The 18,727-nt window shown below is 52.9% G+C and overlaps 1 protein-coding gene across 2 annotated transcripts in view; it reads left to right on the forward strand.

Annotated features, from left to right (window-relative positions):
* Nucleotides 1–18,727, forward strand: part of OSBP2 (oxysterol binding protein 2) — a 211,845-nt gene that overhangs the window by 160,064 nt on the left and 33,054 nt on the right. For both annotated transcript variants that reach the window (XM_004378947.2, XM_012556294.2), the window contains exon 3: nt 15,808–16,064. In XM_004378947.2, coding sequence (XP_004379004.1) covers nt 15,808–16,064 — 257 coding nt within the window. The remainder of the gene's footprint in view (nt 1–15,807; nt 16,065–18,727) is intronic.

Here is an 18,727-nt window from a genome sequence, read left to right on the forward strand (position 1 = left end):
GGACTCGAACTGCTGACCTTTTGGTTAGCAGCCATAGCTCTTAACCACTATGCCACCAGGGCTCCAATTATTGATATGGTTGGGTTCAAATCTCCCATTTTGCTATTTGGTTTTTTGTCTCATCTGTTTTTTGTTCTTTCGTCCTCTTTTTCTGCCTTCTATTATTTTTAGTATTCAGTTTTCTTTCCTCTTACTATGTTAGTTAATAAGCTATACATCTCTTTTCTTAGTGGTTGCTCTAGGCTTTACATTATGCATCTTTAAGTTATTGCAGTCTTTCTTCAGATAACATCATTTCACGTATAAGGTTAAGAACCTTACAACAGTGTACTTCCATTGCCCCCCATCTTTGTACTGTCCCATGTTTTACTTTTGCATATGTTATAAACCCTGCAGTATACTTGTTTCTTTTTTGCTTCATATAGTCAGTTACCTTTAAATGAAATTTAAAAATGAGAAAACCAGCATGCTTTGAACTTATTCACATATTTATCTTTTCCAGCACTCTTCATTCCCGTGTCTGGATCTGAGTTTCCATCTGGTATCATTTTCTTTCAATTTAAAGAATTTCCTTTAGCATTTCTTGTTGTGTAGGTCAGCTAGTAACAAATCCCCTCAGATTTCATTTTCTGAAAATATTTTTGTTGCACCTTCATTTTTGAAGAATACTTTTATGGGGCATGTAACAGGTCGACAGATTTCTTATATGCCTTCCAGCACTTTAAAGATGCTGTTCCTTTGTCTTCTGCCTTCCATGCCCACTGCCCTGGCAGTTCCTTCTCGGGATCCCAGTCAGGCTGGGTCCCTGAGTGCTCTGGCCCCTGGGAGCCTGGGGAGCAAAATATGTGAGCCTTTGGCCTGGGCATCGGCTAAGCCCAGAACCTGGGTAATGTCTGAATCCACACAACATGGTGGGGGAGGGAGGAAGGGAAGTGTAGACCATATGGTCTTGGCCTTAGAAAGCCTAGGGTCAAATCCCAGACCCAGTGCCATCTGTCAGGTGACGGTGGTCATCTCACTGACCATCAGCACCCTGACTATTAAATGGGGCCAGAAGTAGAGCCCCCAACCTGGGGTGTGAGGACATTAACGGAGAAATGTCTGGCAAGGTCCTTAGTGAACTGTTAAGTGACTTTATGTTGCGAGGACAGTGGCTGCTGCTGCTGCTGCCGCCGCCGCTGCCCTCATATGACTTGGGACCCTGCCATAAACCCACTTGCTTCAGAAAAGTGGCCTTTCCAAGGACACAGTCAATCTGAGGCCCGAGGCCCTTCTGGTCCTAAGTGGTCTTTATTTCTCAGCACAGCCCTCCCAAAGGCCCCGTGGCCCCCACTACGTCCTCCCTGTCCCTTGCAGCATAGGGTGGGATTGGGGCCAGGACACCAGAAAGTTCTCAGCCACAGGGTGACCTATTAAAGAGAGCCCTACCCAGACCATCATGGGTTCCACAGAGCCAATTTGAAATAGGCCTTAGGTGGAAACTTGGCCCAAAGGTGTTGGATCTCTGCAGATGATCTGGTTGTAATTCAAGGAGATAGGGCCTGGTGGCTTAGCCACCCAACTGTGGGGTTTTGAATTTTGCCAGATCATGTTCAGACATCCTCATAGCACTGCATGGGGTGCGTATTGTTGGGTGTGCCCAGGTTTCTTCCTCAGCGCCACAGCCTGTGATGAGAGGTCCATGGGCATGAAGTGGCTCTGCAGTGGATGGGAAGGTCCCATCCAGGCTCTGGGGACCTATGAGGACCTGCCCTATAGGCTCAGAGAGCAGCCTTTGAGTAGTGGAGTCCCCAGAACTGGAGTGGAGGGCATGATGGCACAGCTGCACCCTGATATTGGGGTCTTCTTTCCCACTCTTGCATCCTGCCCCTCCACCCCTCCATCCCTGCTGGCTTTTCCCTCACCTGGGCTCGCCATGGCCCTCACCACCACTGCAACCCCTCCAGCCCAGAAGGTTCCCTGACTCGGTCTTTCCTGCCCAGGCACCAGCTCCTAGTCACCAGGACTTGTCAGTTGGAAATAGCACCCTTCATTTCTTAGGGACGATTAGTCACCTTCCATTTCTTGACAAATATCATTGCATCTTGAGATTTCTAATTTTCTTTTAGAAAATTAAAACCAATTATTAATTTACACGAAGAAATGTTAACAGCCAAGAACCCAGAGGATGAAGTAGCTGGCCCTGTATGAAGCAGTTCTCTCCCAAAGGTGGCTGGGTCAGCAGGTGGTCAGGCAGGGGGCTGTCAGGGAGGCTGGGGTCATGTCGGTCATCCTCACTTTCTTAAGGAAAGGAGCTACCCAAGACCTACCTCCTTTGTCTTTGGCCAAGCTCCTCTTCAGCAGCTCACCTCCTGAATGTAGACTTTTCTGGGGACTTAATAATATGAGACTGATTCTCCTTCTTTGCAGCAACTGCTCAGATGGCTTTGCACCAAGCAAACCAAGCCTTTGAACTAGTTTGAACTGGTTCAGTCATGGCGGACAAAGCAACACTGGAACAGACCCGATTTTTGAAAATTTGGGTGATCTGGAACCATAACCGGAATGGGAAAAATCAGAGGTTGAAGCCCTGGGAGATTCAGAAGAGGAATAGTGAGCCCCTTCAGGAGCCCGATGCGTGAGATTGGATTATTGCCAGGACTGAGGAGAGTGACACACATTCGAAGCAGTGCAGTCGGCCGCCATCTTTGATCAGGGCACTGCCATTTCCAACTCTGCAAAATCCAGTGGGCAAGAGATTTGCTTGCTATCCAACACATATGCTGCCCTTGTTTTCTAAGAGGAAGATTAAGTTTCTAGGGCTTTGACTCATACTTTTTCCCGTTCCAGTCATGGTTCTGGTTCACCCAAATTTTTAAAATTCAAGTCTGTTCCGGCGTCACTTCCTCGGCCATGATTGAACCAGGAACCGGTTCAAAGCCCTGAAGCAAATACTTGGGCACCACCTGTACTGTGCTGTTTGCACCCATCCTCATGGCCAGGGCTTCTTGCTGTGAGCAGCGACTTGCAGGCTCAGTGGAGCAGGTGCATGTGTGGAGGCCGGGGGTCCGGTGGGCCTGGGTGGGACACAGCCTCCCTGGAAGCTGCTTCCTGAGGAAGGGGCAGTGCAGAGGGGCAGAGAGGGGTGCTGACAAAGGATCCTCTTGAGTCCTTTCTACTTCAGGCCTTCCCTTAGCCCCTTTTCCTTCTCCCGCTCTGGCTCTGAGCCTTGGGCCCTGACTCCTGATGGCAGACCCGGGCCTGCCTGTATGCTGGGGCTATACTTGCACACACTCAGTTATCTGCCCCTCGTCGGTGGCCTGATGCACCCCAGGATCCTGACCTCGGTCCAACTCCCAAACTTTCTTCGTAAGTGAGCAACTCTGCTGCCATCGTCAAAGCTGGGGTGGCTTCTTGCATGCAGCTGTTTCTTCTAACTGCTCCCAGAGGATTTACGAGGAGCCCCAGCCCAGGCCTCGAGCACCTGCCTGTTTTCAGAGGAGTGTATGGCTGCCCCTTGGAGGCCCCTCCTTTAACAGGAGTAAACACTGAGGTCCAGAGAAGGAGGGGACCTGTTCAAAGTCTCACAGCTTGTGGGGGCCATATTGACACTTAAGCTGAGGACCTGCCCCCCAGTGTCTTCCTGCTGACCCGAGAACGTGGAAAATAAAGAACTAGACTGGGAACTGGAAAGGCCTTAGTCTTCCAGTGGCTGAAGTGCCCTCCTCAGCCTTGCTGACCCACCCCACCAGCCTCTCCCAAGTACATCTCAGTAGAAGCTCATAGCACTCAGCAACTCGAAGGCGCTCTGTGTTTCCTGAGGATGATGTACCATCAGGGAGGACTGTCCGCTGCTCCTGTGTACTACAAAAGAATGCTCGGGTGCTTGCAAACCCTGGAGGCACGTGCTGGCTCCAAGCTGCATGGACAGAATTCCCCACCCCCTTCTCGAGGCGTTTCCCCAAGCCTGTTTAAATACGCTTCTACCAAGATTCCTAGTTTGGTGTTGCCAGTAGCGACGGCCCTCTCTGGGTAGGCTTCAGGCGGCCCCTTCTGCCCAGGCCTGGCTCAAGACCTTACTCCAGGCACCCTGGCTGGCAGGGAGTGGGGAGTTCTATTAACCTGAATCCAAGCGTGTCTGGACTGCGGGATCATGCCTTTCAAGTGACAAGCATTCCCATCTTCCATCCTGGCCCCCAAGGGTCTCGTATGTGGGTGCTCTCCTTGGTCACCTGGCAGTCACGGAATCAGAACAAGGGAGTTGTCCCCATTCTGGGTTGCAAATGACAGTGGGCAGCCAAGTGTCACCACCAGCTTCAGACAGGTCAACCAAGGTTATCTCGGGGAGGTTTGTGGGTTATTATCTCTTTGCTACCTTATGCTTTTCTTGTCTCTGTAGAGCCTTTTGATTCTTCCACCTTGAGCCTCGATCATTTTTATAGCCAGACAGTAATAGTAATAATGGCCAACACTGGGCTCCTCACTGTGGCCAGGCACCGTGTTAAACACTTTATAGACATTAACCCATTTTACAAATGAGGAACTGAGGGCTAAGATGTTAACTAACTGTACAAGGTCACAGGGCTGATAAATAGCAAAGTGGGGTTTCTGGGTCTGCTCGACTTGTAAAAGGGAGAGAGTGTCTCTTGGGAAATCACCCTGCTTTCTCCCCTCATTCATTTGAGACACTATCGTGGTTGAATTATGTCCCCAAAAAATATCTGTCAGCTTGGCTGGGCCATGATTCCCAGTATTGTGTGATTGCCCACCATTTTGTCATCTGATGTGACTTTTCCTGTGTGTTGTAAATATTAACCTCTATGATGTTAATGAGGCAGGATTAGAAGCAGTTATGTTAATGAGGCAGGACTCAATCTACAAGATTAGGTTTTGTCTTAATCTCTTTTGAGATTTAAAGGAGAGAAGCAAGCAGACAGACAGGGGGACCTCATACCACCAAGAAACAAGAGCCAGGAGAATAGCACATCCTTTGGACCCAGGGTCCCTGTGCTGAAAATCTCCTCGACCAGGGAAGATTGATGACAAGGACCTTCCTCCAGAGCCGACACAGAAAGCCTTCCCCTGGAGCTGGCACCCTGAATTTGGACCTCTAGCCTCCTAAACTGTGAGAGAATAAATTTCTCTCTGTTAAAGCCACCCACATGTGGTATTTCTGTTATAGCAGCACTAGATGACTAAGATAGACACATGCTTGCCTGTAGGTCTTAAGCAGAGTATGAGATTCTCCCACAGGGAGGGACCCTGGCTCCCTTCACTCACTCTCCCCACAGAGTCAGCATGTGATCCGTGCCCCCCGCTCCCTGCCCACTCTCCCACACAACAGCCAGAGGGACAGAGGGCTCCCAGAGAAGGTTTGCAGCAGCCAAAAGAGGATCTTTGCAGGGCCAATGACGTGGCCAAGGCCTGGCCAAGGGAGCAAATCACAGCAATGAGGCTGTGATTCACTTTACTTTTTTTTTAAATGATTTATTTTTGTTGCTGTTGAGAATATATATAGCAGAACACACGCCAATTCAACAATTTCTACATGTATAATTCAGTGACATTGATTACATTCTTTAAGTTATACAATCATTCTCACCCTCTTTTCCGAATTGTTCCTCCCCCATTAACAGAATCTCACTGCCCCCTAAGCTTCCTATCTAACCTTTCCAGTTGCTGTTGTCAGTTTGATCCCATATAGATAGTTCTTTTTTAAAAGAGCACATTGCTCAAGGCAATATTCTTTAGTAAATAAGCTAAGCTATTGTTTGGTTTAAAGAAAACTTTGGGGCACTTTACTTTTGAAAGCTTTGTTGGCTCAAGAGGCAGAAGCGGCACAAAGGAAAACCCTAAACCCAGACTCGTCTTCTAACCCCTAAACCCTGTAATCCCCATCACCACTCATACCTTCATCATGTTATATGTATTCATTCATTCCACAGACTCCTACTGAGCTGTGGGGTGAGTATCAACCGGCAGATGCAGCCCTGCCCTTCTGGGGGCTCCCCGCCTAAAAGACAGGCAAGAAAGTAGACAGTTGGGGGCAGCATGGCACCCCAGCAGGCCAAGGAGGGGTGTGGCCTACCCACACAGCTGGTAGGGGTGGACACCCAGTCCTGGCCCCACCCAGGGCCTCTGCCTCACGCAGCTGGGGTGGTAGCCACCTAGTCTTGGCCTTGCCGAGGGCATCTGGGAGGCCACGCTGTCTCCATCACCCATACCTAGAGGCCGGGCACATGGAAAGTCTTTAGCGTGATTACGTGAGCATCTGATGATTTCCAAGGAGAAGGAGTGTGCCTGTCTTCATGCCAGGAAAATGTAACCTAGTAGTTTCCAGTGACCTGCTCAACAACACTGGCGTGGTTTGAAACATCCCTGGGTTCTTATGGGTGGATCGCCAGATGCTTGCTGTAGAATTTAGTCTCATTTGCTTTGGCCCTGAGACAGATGTTTGCATTGAGTGAAATGAAATACCTGAACAGACACGTCTCCTCGTATGGATCCTTCTCATTGGTCAGGGATTGCTGACCTCACAACCATCAGCCAGGCAACCAAGGTCAATGGAGAGAAGGAACATGCCACAGCCAGGATACCTGGCTCCCCTAAATGAGCTTTGTGGCCTTGGGCAAGTGAATGAGCCCGTCAGCCTTGGTTTCCTCATCTGCTTCCATCTCTAGTTCCAGTTGCCATTGAGTCACTTATAACTCATGGTGACCCCATGTGTGTCAGAGTAGAACTGTGATCCATAGGGTTTTCAGTGGCTGATTTTTCAGAAGTAGATCACCAGGCCTTTCTTCTGAGGTACCTGCGGGTTAACTACAACCTTTTGATCAGCGGTTGAGCATGCTGGGGCTGTTTCAGCTACAGGGATCTTAGACAGCATCTAACCCAGTAGTTCTTACTCTGTCTGCAGTGTAAAACCTCCTGGAGAAGCTTTTTAAAAATAACGATTCCTTCCTGCCCCCAAGTCACCAAACTGCCCCCTTGACCAGGAGGCCAAGCCTGCAGGTGGGTGTTTCTGAGTGAATAAGGTAGCAGGCAGATGGACAAGCAGGTTTAGAGGCCTGCAGTGGTGCCTGGGCTAGGTGGGGAAGGCTTACAGAAACCAACCTGGGGGTCAGAGCCTCGGGAGACACACACCGTGTTGAGACGCAGACGGTCTTCTGGTTTCAACATCACTGGGCCAGGGAAGGGAGCCTCAGTGCTTGGGAGAGGTTCAGCCTCACAGGGGCTCAGGTGGGAAGCAGGGAAGTAGGCTACAGCACAACAGCCTCAAGAACTTGGGAGGTGGGCTTGGGGCAAGACTCAAACCTGGGCAAGTGAGCCCGGGTGGCCCTGGAGACACAGTCAGCTACCCTGGCACTACATCGGGGACAGGTACCCTCACTCTGGTTGTGGTAGAGGTAGGTGTGTTGGGTGCTCTGCTGGCCGGCAGCAGGCTGTGGGCAACAGGCTTGCTTTAGCATCATAGCAGACACCTTAATTGGAGCACATGCCTCTATTTTTGCTCCCATCTCTGCACCCATGTTCATTTCCCTGGAAGTGGGCCCGGCTACCCAGTGTGTCCTCATTCTGAGGACAGCCATGTGGCTCCTGGTCACAGCCTTCTCTGCAGAGTGGGCAGCCCAGCCCGTTCGGCATCTTTACCGCCTGCACATGCACTTACTCTTCACCCTGCCTTTCAGCGTCCACGTGGCTTTGAACTTGTGCCCAGTTCTCAGAGCCCCGGACCCCTTCAGTGAGAGGGAGGGAACGTGACTTTTGCCCAGCCTTCCACTGCTCTCTGGTCTCTCCAGCTGGCCCCGGGGTCCCAGTGAACTGGTGAAGATGGGAGGTTCAGCTGCCCCACATACTGGCCTTCAGATGAAGGTACCTGCCTCCCCTGACCTTTAGTCCCACCCACAGCCTTGATCCCTGACCCTGGTGAGGACACCATCCCTGTGCCCTCTCCTGGAGGAGTTTCAGAGACGCCTTGGACAGCCTGGATGTGGTCTGACCCTCAGCACACCTGTGCTGGTCACCAGGTGAGGCAGCAAGAGGGAGTGGGCCCACAGAGAGGCCTCAAGGATCAAGATGATGCTGAGGCTCCTGGCTGTGTTTTCCATCTACCAGGTTTTCACAATGTATTATTTATTATTACCTGATTTTCCAACAGATTATATCCTGACATACCTTCCAGTGTTCTCAGGGCCCAGTTTCTCGGAGCCTGTGATCCCTTACCTCCTTGGGTGATGGGCCCGTTGTACATCCTAGTTCCAATGTGTTAATTGCAGATTCCTTTTTTTATACAACACCCTGCGGGACTAGTGTTCCATGGAGCCCACTCGGGGAAGGCAGAAGGGTCTGCTTTCCTTTTTGGTCCCCCAGAACAGAAAGGACAGGCTGTGCCTCAGGGGGGCTGCCTCATCCCTAGGAGCCCTTGGCCCACATGCTTTATCCTCTAGCACCGAGAGCTCCCCACCTGTCTCTCCGACTCTGTTTCTGTCTCTTGATCACTGCACTTGAGGCCAGCTTACACTTATTGCAGTGGCCTTGGCCCACCTCTGTCCTGCTGCTCCTGCTCTGTCCTCTCCCTGGAGCGGCCTCCTCCTCCCATGCCACCCGCTGCCACGCTTACCACCCTGCAGTGTGTAGCTGTAAGGCCGCCACCTCCCCCCAGAAGCCCTCTCAGGGCCCCACCCCACCCAACTCTGGCCTAACCACCCACAGAATCCTTGTCTGAGCCTCTGAACAGCCTTGGCTCCCTGTTCTCTTAGAAGCTTCTGGAAGACCTCAGGCTCTCCCTTGCCAATCTAGGCTAAGGGAGGCAGTCCTCCCCCTGGACAGAAGATCAGTGTCATGCCCAGGCAGGGCACACCTCCTCACCTGCCAGGTCTGGGCAGAGTCTGTTAAAGGAGGGCACTGCAGAGTCCAGGTTTATCTCAGGGCTGGGCACAGGGCCGCACCTTGTCCCGTGGCTCCTGGACTGGTTTGCTGCTATGGTCTCCGGTCCTCCAATGCCCCACTAAGCGGGATGGCAGGTGCCACCAGGATTTGTAAAGATGGTGGCACCAATCCCAGCTCCACCACTTAGGAGCCATGGGACCCTGGGCACACTCTTTAGCGCAGCACAAGCTGGTCTTCTCGGGGACACTTGCAGAATGACTGTAATATGTATAAATGGCACAACACATGTAAGCACACTGTAGACGATCACTGGGCACCAGCCATCCAGGTTGTTCACTGTCAGACCCACCGAGGTCACTTTCCAGCCACATGAACTGTCCGCCTCGAGGCATATTTATTTCTCTCTGGTATTAGCATAAGGAACTCTGGGGTGCAGTGGTTAAGTGCTTAGCTGCTAACTTGAAAGGTGGGCGGTTCAAACCCATGAGCCACTCCATGGGAGAAAGATGTGGCAGTCTGCTTCTGTAAAGACTACAGCCTTAGAAACCCTATGGGGCAGCTCTACTGTGTCCTGTAGGGTCTCTATGAATTGGAATCGACTCGATGACAACGAGCTGGAATTAGCATCCGCTAACAGGATTCTGTAATCAAGCCCAGCAGCTGAACAAACCTTCAGAAATCTAAATAAGACTCACCAAACCTGCTGTCACTGAGTGTTTAAAGCACTAACCATGCAGAGTATAAGTGGTTGTTTTTTGCCATTCTGTGTTTGCCTCTCCAGGGCTCCCCCTAGGTCTCTTTGGACAGCCAGATGCAAAAAGATCGATCACACTCCCTGGTTAAAGTCCATAGTTCTCAGGATGGAATAAGCACCTTACCACAGTGTGTTCAGGAGTCCTGGGTGGGAGCCCCAGGGAGGAGTGGCCACTTGGGGAACAAGGCCACCACCTGGTAAGCTGCCAGGGCCCCTCCCTCGCCTGTATAGTCAGACTCAGTTCAGCAGAGACGGAAGGGATGGCAGTTAACATCCAGTAAACCGTGCTGCTGGCCCAAGGGAGCGCCACAGGCTAGGGCTCATCTTGCAGTGCCTTAGGTATGATTAGATCCACTGCCGAACAGTTGGGTCATGGGTGCTGTCTTAGTTGTCCAGTGCTGCTATAACAGAAATGCCACAAGTGGATGGCTTTAACAAAGAGAAGTTTATTCTCTCACAGCCTAGTAGGCTAGAAGGGCACCAGCTCCAGTGTAAGGCTTTTTCTCTCTGTTGGCTCCGGGGGAAGGTCCTTGTCATCAATCTTCCCCTGGTCTAGGATCTTCTCAGCACAGGAACCTCAGGTCCAAAGGACGCACTATTCTCCTGGCTCTTGTTTCTTGGTGGTATGAGGTTCCCCTGTCTCTTTGCTCGCTTCTCTCTTTTATATCTCAAAAGAGATTGACTTAAGACACAACCTGATCTTGTAGATTGAGTCCTGCCTCATTAACGTAACTGCCTCTAATCCTGCCTCATTAACATCATAGAGGTTAGGATTTACAACACATAGGAAAATCACATCAGATGACAAAATGGTGGATAGTCACACAGTACTGGGAATCCTGGACTAGCCAAGTTGACACACATTTTTTGAGGGGGCACAATTCAGTCCATAACAGGCCCTGCGAGCAGGAGTGCCAGGTGGGGCCAGCCCAGGGTGAGCAAGGAAACACAGGACAGGCATCCTGCCCCCACTGACAGCACCCCTTGGCTGTCTACCAGCCCACCTGCCTGGTGCCGGCCTAGGTGGCTGTTTGCGTTCCCATGTGTCTCTGCCTCCCCTGCCCTCTCCTAGAGAGTGGATGAGGGTCTCTTCCTTGGTCTCCCCAGGACACTGCCTGGTCTGTCTGCCAAGTGCCAAGCTTGCTGCTGGCCTCGCAGAGATGAGCAAGTTCTGAGCCTTGTCCTCAAAGAAGCCAAGTTCTCTTTTAACGTTAGTAGCCACAAATGTTACTCCCGTTGGCCAGAGCCTGCTCAAGGGCCCAGTGCTGGGGAGCCCCAGGAAGGGATCCCAGGCCTCAGGAGTGGCTCCTCAGTTGGAGTGACCCTGGGCTGGGCCAGGCAGAGGAGGGGAGGAAAGAAACCCCTGCACCGTGTGTTCCCCAGCTCAGAAGTAGGTGTGCGCCTGTGAGAGCACTGAGGGCTGCCAGGTCTCCATGTGTGGCACCTGGATGGGCTAAAGAGGCAAGATGGACGCCGTGCAGTCCTTGCTGGGGGTGTGTGCAGGGCATCCCTCCTTCTTGGCACCGAGGGGTAGCTTTCTGAGACCTTGGAACCACTCTCACCTGCCCCTCCCTGCTCAGGAGCCTGCTGGACCCCTGCTCTTTCCACTGCCCGCCCCCGATACCTTCTGGCCTTCCTGCTGTAGCTCTGTCCCTGTCAGGACCCATCTTAGCACCACCTCCCCCAAAGCCTGGCCCAGTCCAGCTTTGGAAGCAGGCGAGCACTGGCCAAGGTCAGGCCTCCACTGCTCTTGTCCTGGGGCCCCTTCTCAGCTGTGAGACCCAGGGAAGGGGGTGACGCTGGGCTGCTGTCACTCATCTCCAGCCATGGCCTGTGAGAGGTGAGGGGGAGGGCCCCACTGGTCATCCTGAGACTTAACCCCAGGAGCCGGTGGGCAGTTGAGGGTGGAGCCAGACTCCCCAGAGGAGCAAGCCAGCCTCTGGCTCCTGCGTCACCACTGTGTCACTCCCCATGCCCTTACCCCTGCTACCAGCCTGTGCAGCCTTTTGGTTTCTCGGTTTCAAAAAGCTGCCCCCTGACAGGGGTTCCCTGCCGAGAAACTTGTTCCATTTTCCTCCAAAGGTGAAAAAAGCTTCACTTCTGAAAATAGCTCACCTGCCTCCCTGCATTGGCTGTCACCACAGCAACTGCTCCTTCTCAGGAGCTTCCCAATGGAAGGGGGCCTCAGTAGGTCCCCACTTGGCTCCTTAGCCACATTGGGAGGTTATTCAAGAGTTCAAGAAGAGCCCCTGGCGGGGGGGGTGGGGGAGCACGTGGTAGGAGTAGGGGGAGGTGGTGCAATAAATGCAGAGGAATCCCCTCATTGTCCCAACTTCTGTGCTGATTTGAGTTGACGGAGACAGTGATGGGCCGGGGCCCAGGGAGCAGGTAAGTGTGAGTCCCAGCTCTGTGCGGGCCGCACACTGGGGTCATGACATCCTTGTCCACATCGAACCTTCCTGCCAACCCTAGGGTGAGAAGGAATAACGCCCCTAATATGTGAACTAGTGCACTTGGTCACAGCCACGTGGAATTGGGAGAAGGACAGCCTGGCCCAGAACTGGGCTCTGCCCCTGTCCCAGGCATCTTCTCCCAGAATTGAGCCAGGCAGACGGCCAGAGCAGTCAGGAGAGCGCATGTGTCAGGCTTAGAGGAGAAGATGGGGGACTGGTGAGAGCTCTGTGCCCAGGAGGGAGCCCCAGTGATGAGCTAGAGAGCATGCAGTTCCCGGGGACCATCCCCAGGGCAGTAAACCAAACTGTAATAATCAACAAGAGGGTGAGAGTGCAACACATGGTAGAAGTAGAGGCGTTCAGCCGCTCAATTCCATGTGGTCAGCCAAATAATGGCCCCAAAGATGTGCATGTTTTAATTCCTGGAACCTGTGAACATGGCAAAAGGGACTTCTCAGATATGAGTAAGTTAAGGCTCTTGAGGTGGGAGGAGTATCCTGGATTATCTGGGTGGGCCTGATGTAATTACAAGGGTCCTTAAAAGAGAGCGGCAAGATAGCCAGAGTCGGAGAGATTAGAAGATGCTACTCTTCTGGCTTTGAAGATGGGAAAGGGGCCACAAGCCAAGGAATGTAGGCGGCCTCTTGAAGCTAGAAAAGGCAAAGGAACAGATTCTCCCCTAGACCTTCCAGAAGGAACCAGCTGTGCCAATACCTTGATTTTAGGACTTCTGACTTCCAGAGCTCTAGAATAATAAATTGTGTTGTGTTAAGCCACTAAGTGTGTGGTAATTTGTTACAGTAGCAGTAGGAAACTACTACACTTAAGAAACTAGTCATGAACAAGAAGGCCACATCGGAAGCAAGATGGAATGGCCACAATGGACAGAGAAGTTGTGTCTGCTGTCTTGTAATACATTGGTAACCTGAGTTTCGTGGATTTATTCTCTTTTAACAAATAAGAGAAGTCTTCAGTGTCGCTAGTGAAACTGGTGACTGGTTGCTATCAGATCGTCTCATGGAAACCCCATATGTGTCATAGTAGATCTGTACCACTTGGGGTTTTCAATGGCCAATTTTAAATTGATTATTTTAGGAATCAGTTCTTTTCTAGAGATGGTTGTATCTGAGTTGGTTAGGTGCTTATTCACAGTCATTCACTCCACGTGGCCCACTGTTCCAAGAGCTGCCCCATTTCAGAGCTCCTCACTCAGCTATGGAAGCCGGGCTCCCATTGCTCTTCCGTGCTCCACAGTCTGTAGCAGCTCTTTGCTTCTGCCCGTTTAGCCAGGGAGGCCTGGGTGCACCCTTTGCTGAGGAATGCACAGTGATATTCAGCCCTAAGTTCCCGAACCACTGGGCAACCTGAAGATACAGATCTCTTAGCCCTGAGTTGGCTCTTATTCCTGACGGAGAACAGAGTTGGCTTCTCTGTCTCCCAGGCCCAGTGTCCTGGCTTCAGAAGCTGTAGCTTTGGCAGGTAGCAGAGCAGCTCGCTTGGATCCTTGCTCGTTGGTTGCTTTTCCGTGATGGTTTGGTCTGGATGTGAAAGCTCACCAGGAGCAGTAGCGCACAGGCAGACAGCTGGCAGAGCCCAGGGAAATTCAGAAAGATCACCCTGTAGGAGCCACAGCAGGAAAATGGCCAGCCTTTGTGAAGCTGGGGCCAGGCTGGTGTGGGAAGAAGAGGAGAGCACGCTTTCTGGGCCAAGGAGTGCCCCTCTGCCCACCGCCCACCCTGGCCTCCTGTCTTGCCCATCTAGCTCCTGTCCTCCCTCCATCCAGCCCTCTGTTTGGTTCCCTGGAGGCACAGTCCTCCTCTGTCAGCTGTGTCCTGCAGCCTGAGCCTTCACTGGCCGTGCGGGTATGTGGCTCCCAGCCTGACTCTGCCATTCCCAGCTGCCCAGTGGTCCTGACCTGAACACCCCTGTGCCAAGCTGTGGACCTCCTGCTGAGCAAATGTCACCCCTAAGTGACTTTGTACACCCCACGTTCTCTGTCCCTCCCAGTGAGCTCCTCCGTCAGAGGAGACAGTGAGCAGAGAAAGCCATGGAGTCATGGCCTTGGTGGTCTCTCCAGGTCACCCTTGAGAAAGCACAAGCCAACTGAATGCCAGAGAGGGTAGTCCAGAGAGAGGAAAAGCCTTACGAGCACACAGACCTGGCCTCAGAGCCCAGCTCTACTCTTGAATAGGTAGGACCCAAGCTGGTGGTTTGGCCTCATGGAGCCTGCAGAACGAAGAAGGGCCACTGTTTGCCAGCCACCATGAGGCTCAGGTTAGCCTGTGTGAAGCGAGAGACCCAAGGCCTGGCCCAGTGCATGTGGTCTCTAGACACTGGGTCACATGGGGCTGCAGTTGGGCTGGCTGAGGAGTACGGGGTGCCCACTTCCAGCCTGGATGCTGACCCAGGGCCCCAACAAATGGCAGTGTCTTCAGAACGGTATGTGGTGGCTGCTGCCTCTCATGCGGGCCCACAGAGTAGTAACTCAGCGGGTCCACTCCCATATACCTTGTCTGCCGTGGGAGAAACCCACTCTCTCCAAACATGCGCTCTTTTTTAAAATTTTATATCTTGAGTGAAGGAAAAATATTTTCTTCATCTAAAACAGTTTGTGCCAGTTGTTTCTGAAACAAGGCATTTTAGAAACCCCTCAGCACTTAGAGGCTTTGGGACTCACAGTGGTTTTGGTAGCGGCAGGACCATAGGCCAGCTGCTCACCCCCTGCTGTGGCACACTCCCCAGGGGACTTAGCTCTGTGCCACCTGGGACACGGGTTGCTCTGGCAGCCTCCAGGGAGGGGGAATGCCCAGTGGTACTTGGGCAGCTGCTAAGAAGTGAGAGGGAGGGTGGGAAGGGCAGCAGCCTCGAGTGAAGAGGGCAGGCTCTGAAGGGAGATGGCCTAGCTAGGGGCCTAGAGCATGTGACTTCCCCTCTCTGAGCCTCATTTTCCTCGCCTGTCCCCTGGGGATGACACAATCCCTACCCTGACAAGGCTATTGTGAGGATACTCTGATGTCTGCACACAGTAGGCACTCAATAAATGAGAGCAGCCTTGCTCTTGCAGGGGAAGAGAGTGACGCCCCTGAAAGAGGGTGGGGAGAGCCACGACTCTGGCCTGGAGGTCTTCGGGCAGGCCTTGAAGAGGGGACGGCAGAGGGGTGGATGGGGATGCCTCTGAGGAGGTGGGGGAGGTGTATGGAGGCTCCAGGTGGTGAGGACACAGTGGGTGAAGCTCTCAAGCATGAGTGCTCCGGATGTGCAGGGAGCATAGTGTTGTGGGTGTGGTGGAGGATGGCGTGGGGCCGAGAGCACAGGGAAGGTGGTGGGAAGGTCTGGGCCAGCTGCGTGCCTGCGAAGCGGGCTTTACTCCCAGGAAAAGAGCACCTCTCCACCCATCGCGTACATCATAACTTAAGGGAGTTGGTGCCCTGCACAGCAGACAGGTGCCTGCAGATGTGCCCCCTCCAAGGTGTGGTCCTGGCCCTGTCATTGCAGCAGGTGCCCTCTTAGATTCCCTACCATTGACTCAGGGCAGCCTCTCTGGTGCTGGAATCTGGAGGCTGTGACTTGCTGTGCTCGAGGAGGGGAGGGCAATGCAGCCTGGAAAGCTGGGTCAGGGCTGGGACAGGAGCTGACATTATCCAGGGCACCATCTGCTCTGCCTTCTGCAGCCCAGGCTGGGCGGCCGCTGGTCATCGATGATAACCCCAGCCACTGTACTTCCCTCTGCAGATGACTCTGGTGATGACGACGACGAAACCGCCTCCCCGTCAGACAATAGCGAGCTACACCACACCATTAAGACCCTCTCCTTGAAGTTAGACGACCTGAGCACCTGCAATGACCTCATCGCCAAGCATGGTGCTGCCCTTCAACGCTCTCTGAATGAGCTGGACAGCCTCAAGATCCCTGCTGAGAGCAGCGAGAAGCTAAAAGCAGTGAACGAACGGGCCACACTTTTTCGCATCACGTCAAATGCTATGATCAACGTAAGTGCCCCCCACCACTATCCTGGCAAGGGTGTCCCAACAGGGAAGTGGCCTCCTGTCACCAGCACCAATGTGAAGTCTGTGTACCCCAACATGGTCCTTGTGTGGGTGGCTGGCCTAACAAGGGGCACAGTGAGCAAATCCCACCTTCATTGCTAACTGTGTGGTCAGGGTCGGCATGAGTCCAATTCTTGAAGTGGGGGGATGTAGCCAGTCCTCACCTTCCCACCTCTCCATCCTTGTCACTGTCACTCACTCACACAGCCCCAGCCACCCAGAGCTGAGTCAGAGCTCACATGTTGGAAGAATACCTTCCTTCAGACTGCCAAACTGGCAGATACCAGCCCCCGCTGGCCCCCACTGCCCCTGTGCGTTCGTTAACTTGCTGGAATGACTCACGGAATTCATGGAGAGCATACTGTACTTACTGTAGATTTATTACAGCCAAAAAGGATACAAACAAAGAGGCACATAGGGTGAGGTCTGGGAGGGTTCACAGCAAGGAGCTTCCATGTGCCAAGGCGGGATGTGCCACCCTCTCCTGGGCATGGTCACCAATCAAAAAGCTCCATCTGAGCCTCAGGGCTCAGTGCTCTTACAGTCTCCCCACGTGGCCATGATACATTACATCAGGCCTTGTGAGGCTTAGTCAGCATCCAGCCCCCAAGTGGTCCCTATTGGTCTGACCATCCCCCATTTGATAGTCTGAGGTGTTGGTACAGCTCAAAAGAACAGAGATCAAAAGCCAAAATTGCTTTCTGCAAGGTGATTCCACACCTTGCAGTGGCTGGGGACTCTTGACTGAGCAGGACTCCGTTTCCTGTGGCTTCGTCTTTTCCCAAAGCCGGCACCTCCCTACAGTCTCCATCCTGTCTGTCTTCTCATTCACACAGTCCTTGTTGGACAAGGACATCGTTTTTCATTGTCTGGTGGAAACGAGTTAGGTGTGGAATTTGGATGAGGCTTGCAGTGGTTCATGCCTGGGTGAGAAAGGCCAGGGCCCGTGTTGAGCAGCCAGCCAGGAGGGCCAGCTCTGCCTGCAGTCAGAACACAGCTGCCACGTTGGCCCATAATAGCTGCTGCTGCTCCTTCCCTAGGCATACTCCTCATTGACACAGCAGGATTGGGACCTGTGTAACCATGGGGGGCATATCCATGTGGTGGGGGCTGGGGTTGAGGGGCTTCTCAGCCAGAAGAATCTTAGAGCTGAGCCTGCCATGGCAGGCTTTGGAGGCAGATGGTCTAGTTGGGAGCCTGGAGCATGTGACTTCCCCTCTCTGAGCCTCAGTTTCCTCATCTGTCCTCTGGGGATGGCACAGTCCCTACACTGACAAGGCTATTATGAGGATACAGTGATGTCTGCATACAGTGTGGGTCCTGCCAACCTGAGAGAAGAAGTGAGTAGCCACAGACTGTAAACCAAGAGAGCTCTTCAGTGGGTTCTGGAAGCTACGTTGCTTGACTGGAACCTGGGAGGGTCTCTTGGCACGGTGGCAGGGAGTTTAGTGCTTGACCAGGCTTCTGGGCCCTTCCTCTTAGTGCCTGGTGAGTGTTCTCGGATGATGTGTGTGCTTCTCCAGGTGTTCACGCACCTGGACACAGGTCTGACTGCAGCACCTCCTCCCAAGGACAGATCCTTCTCAGAGGAGCTTTGGAGGACGTGTGCTGCGAGCAAGGAGGGCCAGAGCAGGGAAGGTGTGGGGAAGTGGAGGTTGCTGCAGAACAGGGGCCCCGGTCCAAGAACATGATTCAGGCAGCTTCGGGATGGCCAGAGACAGTGGGCAAAAGTGATGCCCAGGTCAAGGCAGCCTCCAAAGCAAGGTGTCACTGACCAGGAGTCAGGATCAGGCTGTAGACCCAATGGGAAACCCAGGGGCAGGGTGGGAAAACAGAGGCTGGAGCCCACTGCGGCCAAGACCCAAGGCTAAACTCCGGGCATCCAAGACCTGCCTAAGCCCAGGCCTCACTGCTGGTGTCCATCCCACCACCCACCCACCTGCCCAGTCCTCATATCAGGCCTGGAGTGGCCCAGTGCAGGAGGAAGCCTCAGGAATTCCTACCCTGGGTTTCTGGCAGTCAAAGCAGGAAAAGGCCACAGGGCAGTGGTGAAAGTGGAGGTGGGAGTGGAGTCTGGAAGTCAGGGCTTTAGAGGTCTCCTAGAGCTACTGTTAGTCTGTATGGCTGTTTTCACCGCTTAATTGAAGCTGAGCAGAGGGAGCCCAGGCACAGAAGGGTCACCCTGAAGGGCCATCACAGCCACATGGCCTCTCCTGAGCATCTAGGAGCTTCCCTGGGAGCCGCCCTGCCTGTTTTCCAGTCCTACGTGGCCTTGGTGTATCCTAGGGGACCAAGAATCTCAGTTCCTTCCAGAAACAGGGTCTGACAGGTTCACGTCTGACCTCTGGTCATGCTTTGGGGAGTTTCAGAATCTGGGCAGTCTCAGAGTAATGCCAGGTGCGCCAAGTCTCCCCACGGGTCATTCAGAGCTGGGGTTCACGCAGTTGTCTTGCCAGGTCCCTGAGTCACCTCGAGAGCTGGTCGTGTTAGCCAGCCTCTATCTCTGAGTTGGGTACAAAAAAAGCAGAAGGTACTCCCCCGACTTCCTCCTTGCTTTTTCAGACATAGTGTGTGCTCTGTGGCAGGGTAAGTGTGTATGTATTTGT

Source organism: Trichechus manatus, unplaced genomic scaffold, assembly GCF_000243295.1.
Source record: "Trichechus manatus latirostris isolate Lorelei unplaced genomic scaffold, TriManLat1.0 scaffold00061, whole genome shotgun sequence".
Lineage (NCBI taxonomy): Eukaryota > Metazoa > Chordata > Mammalia > Sirenia > Trichechidae > Trichechus > Trichechus manatus.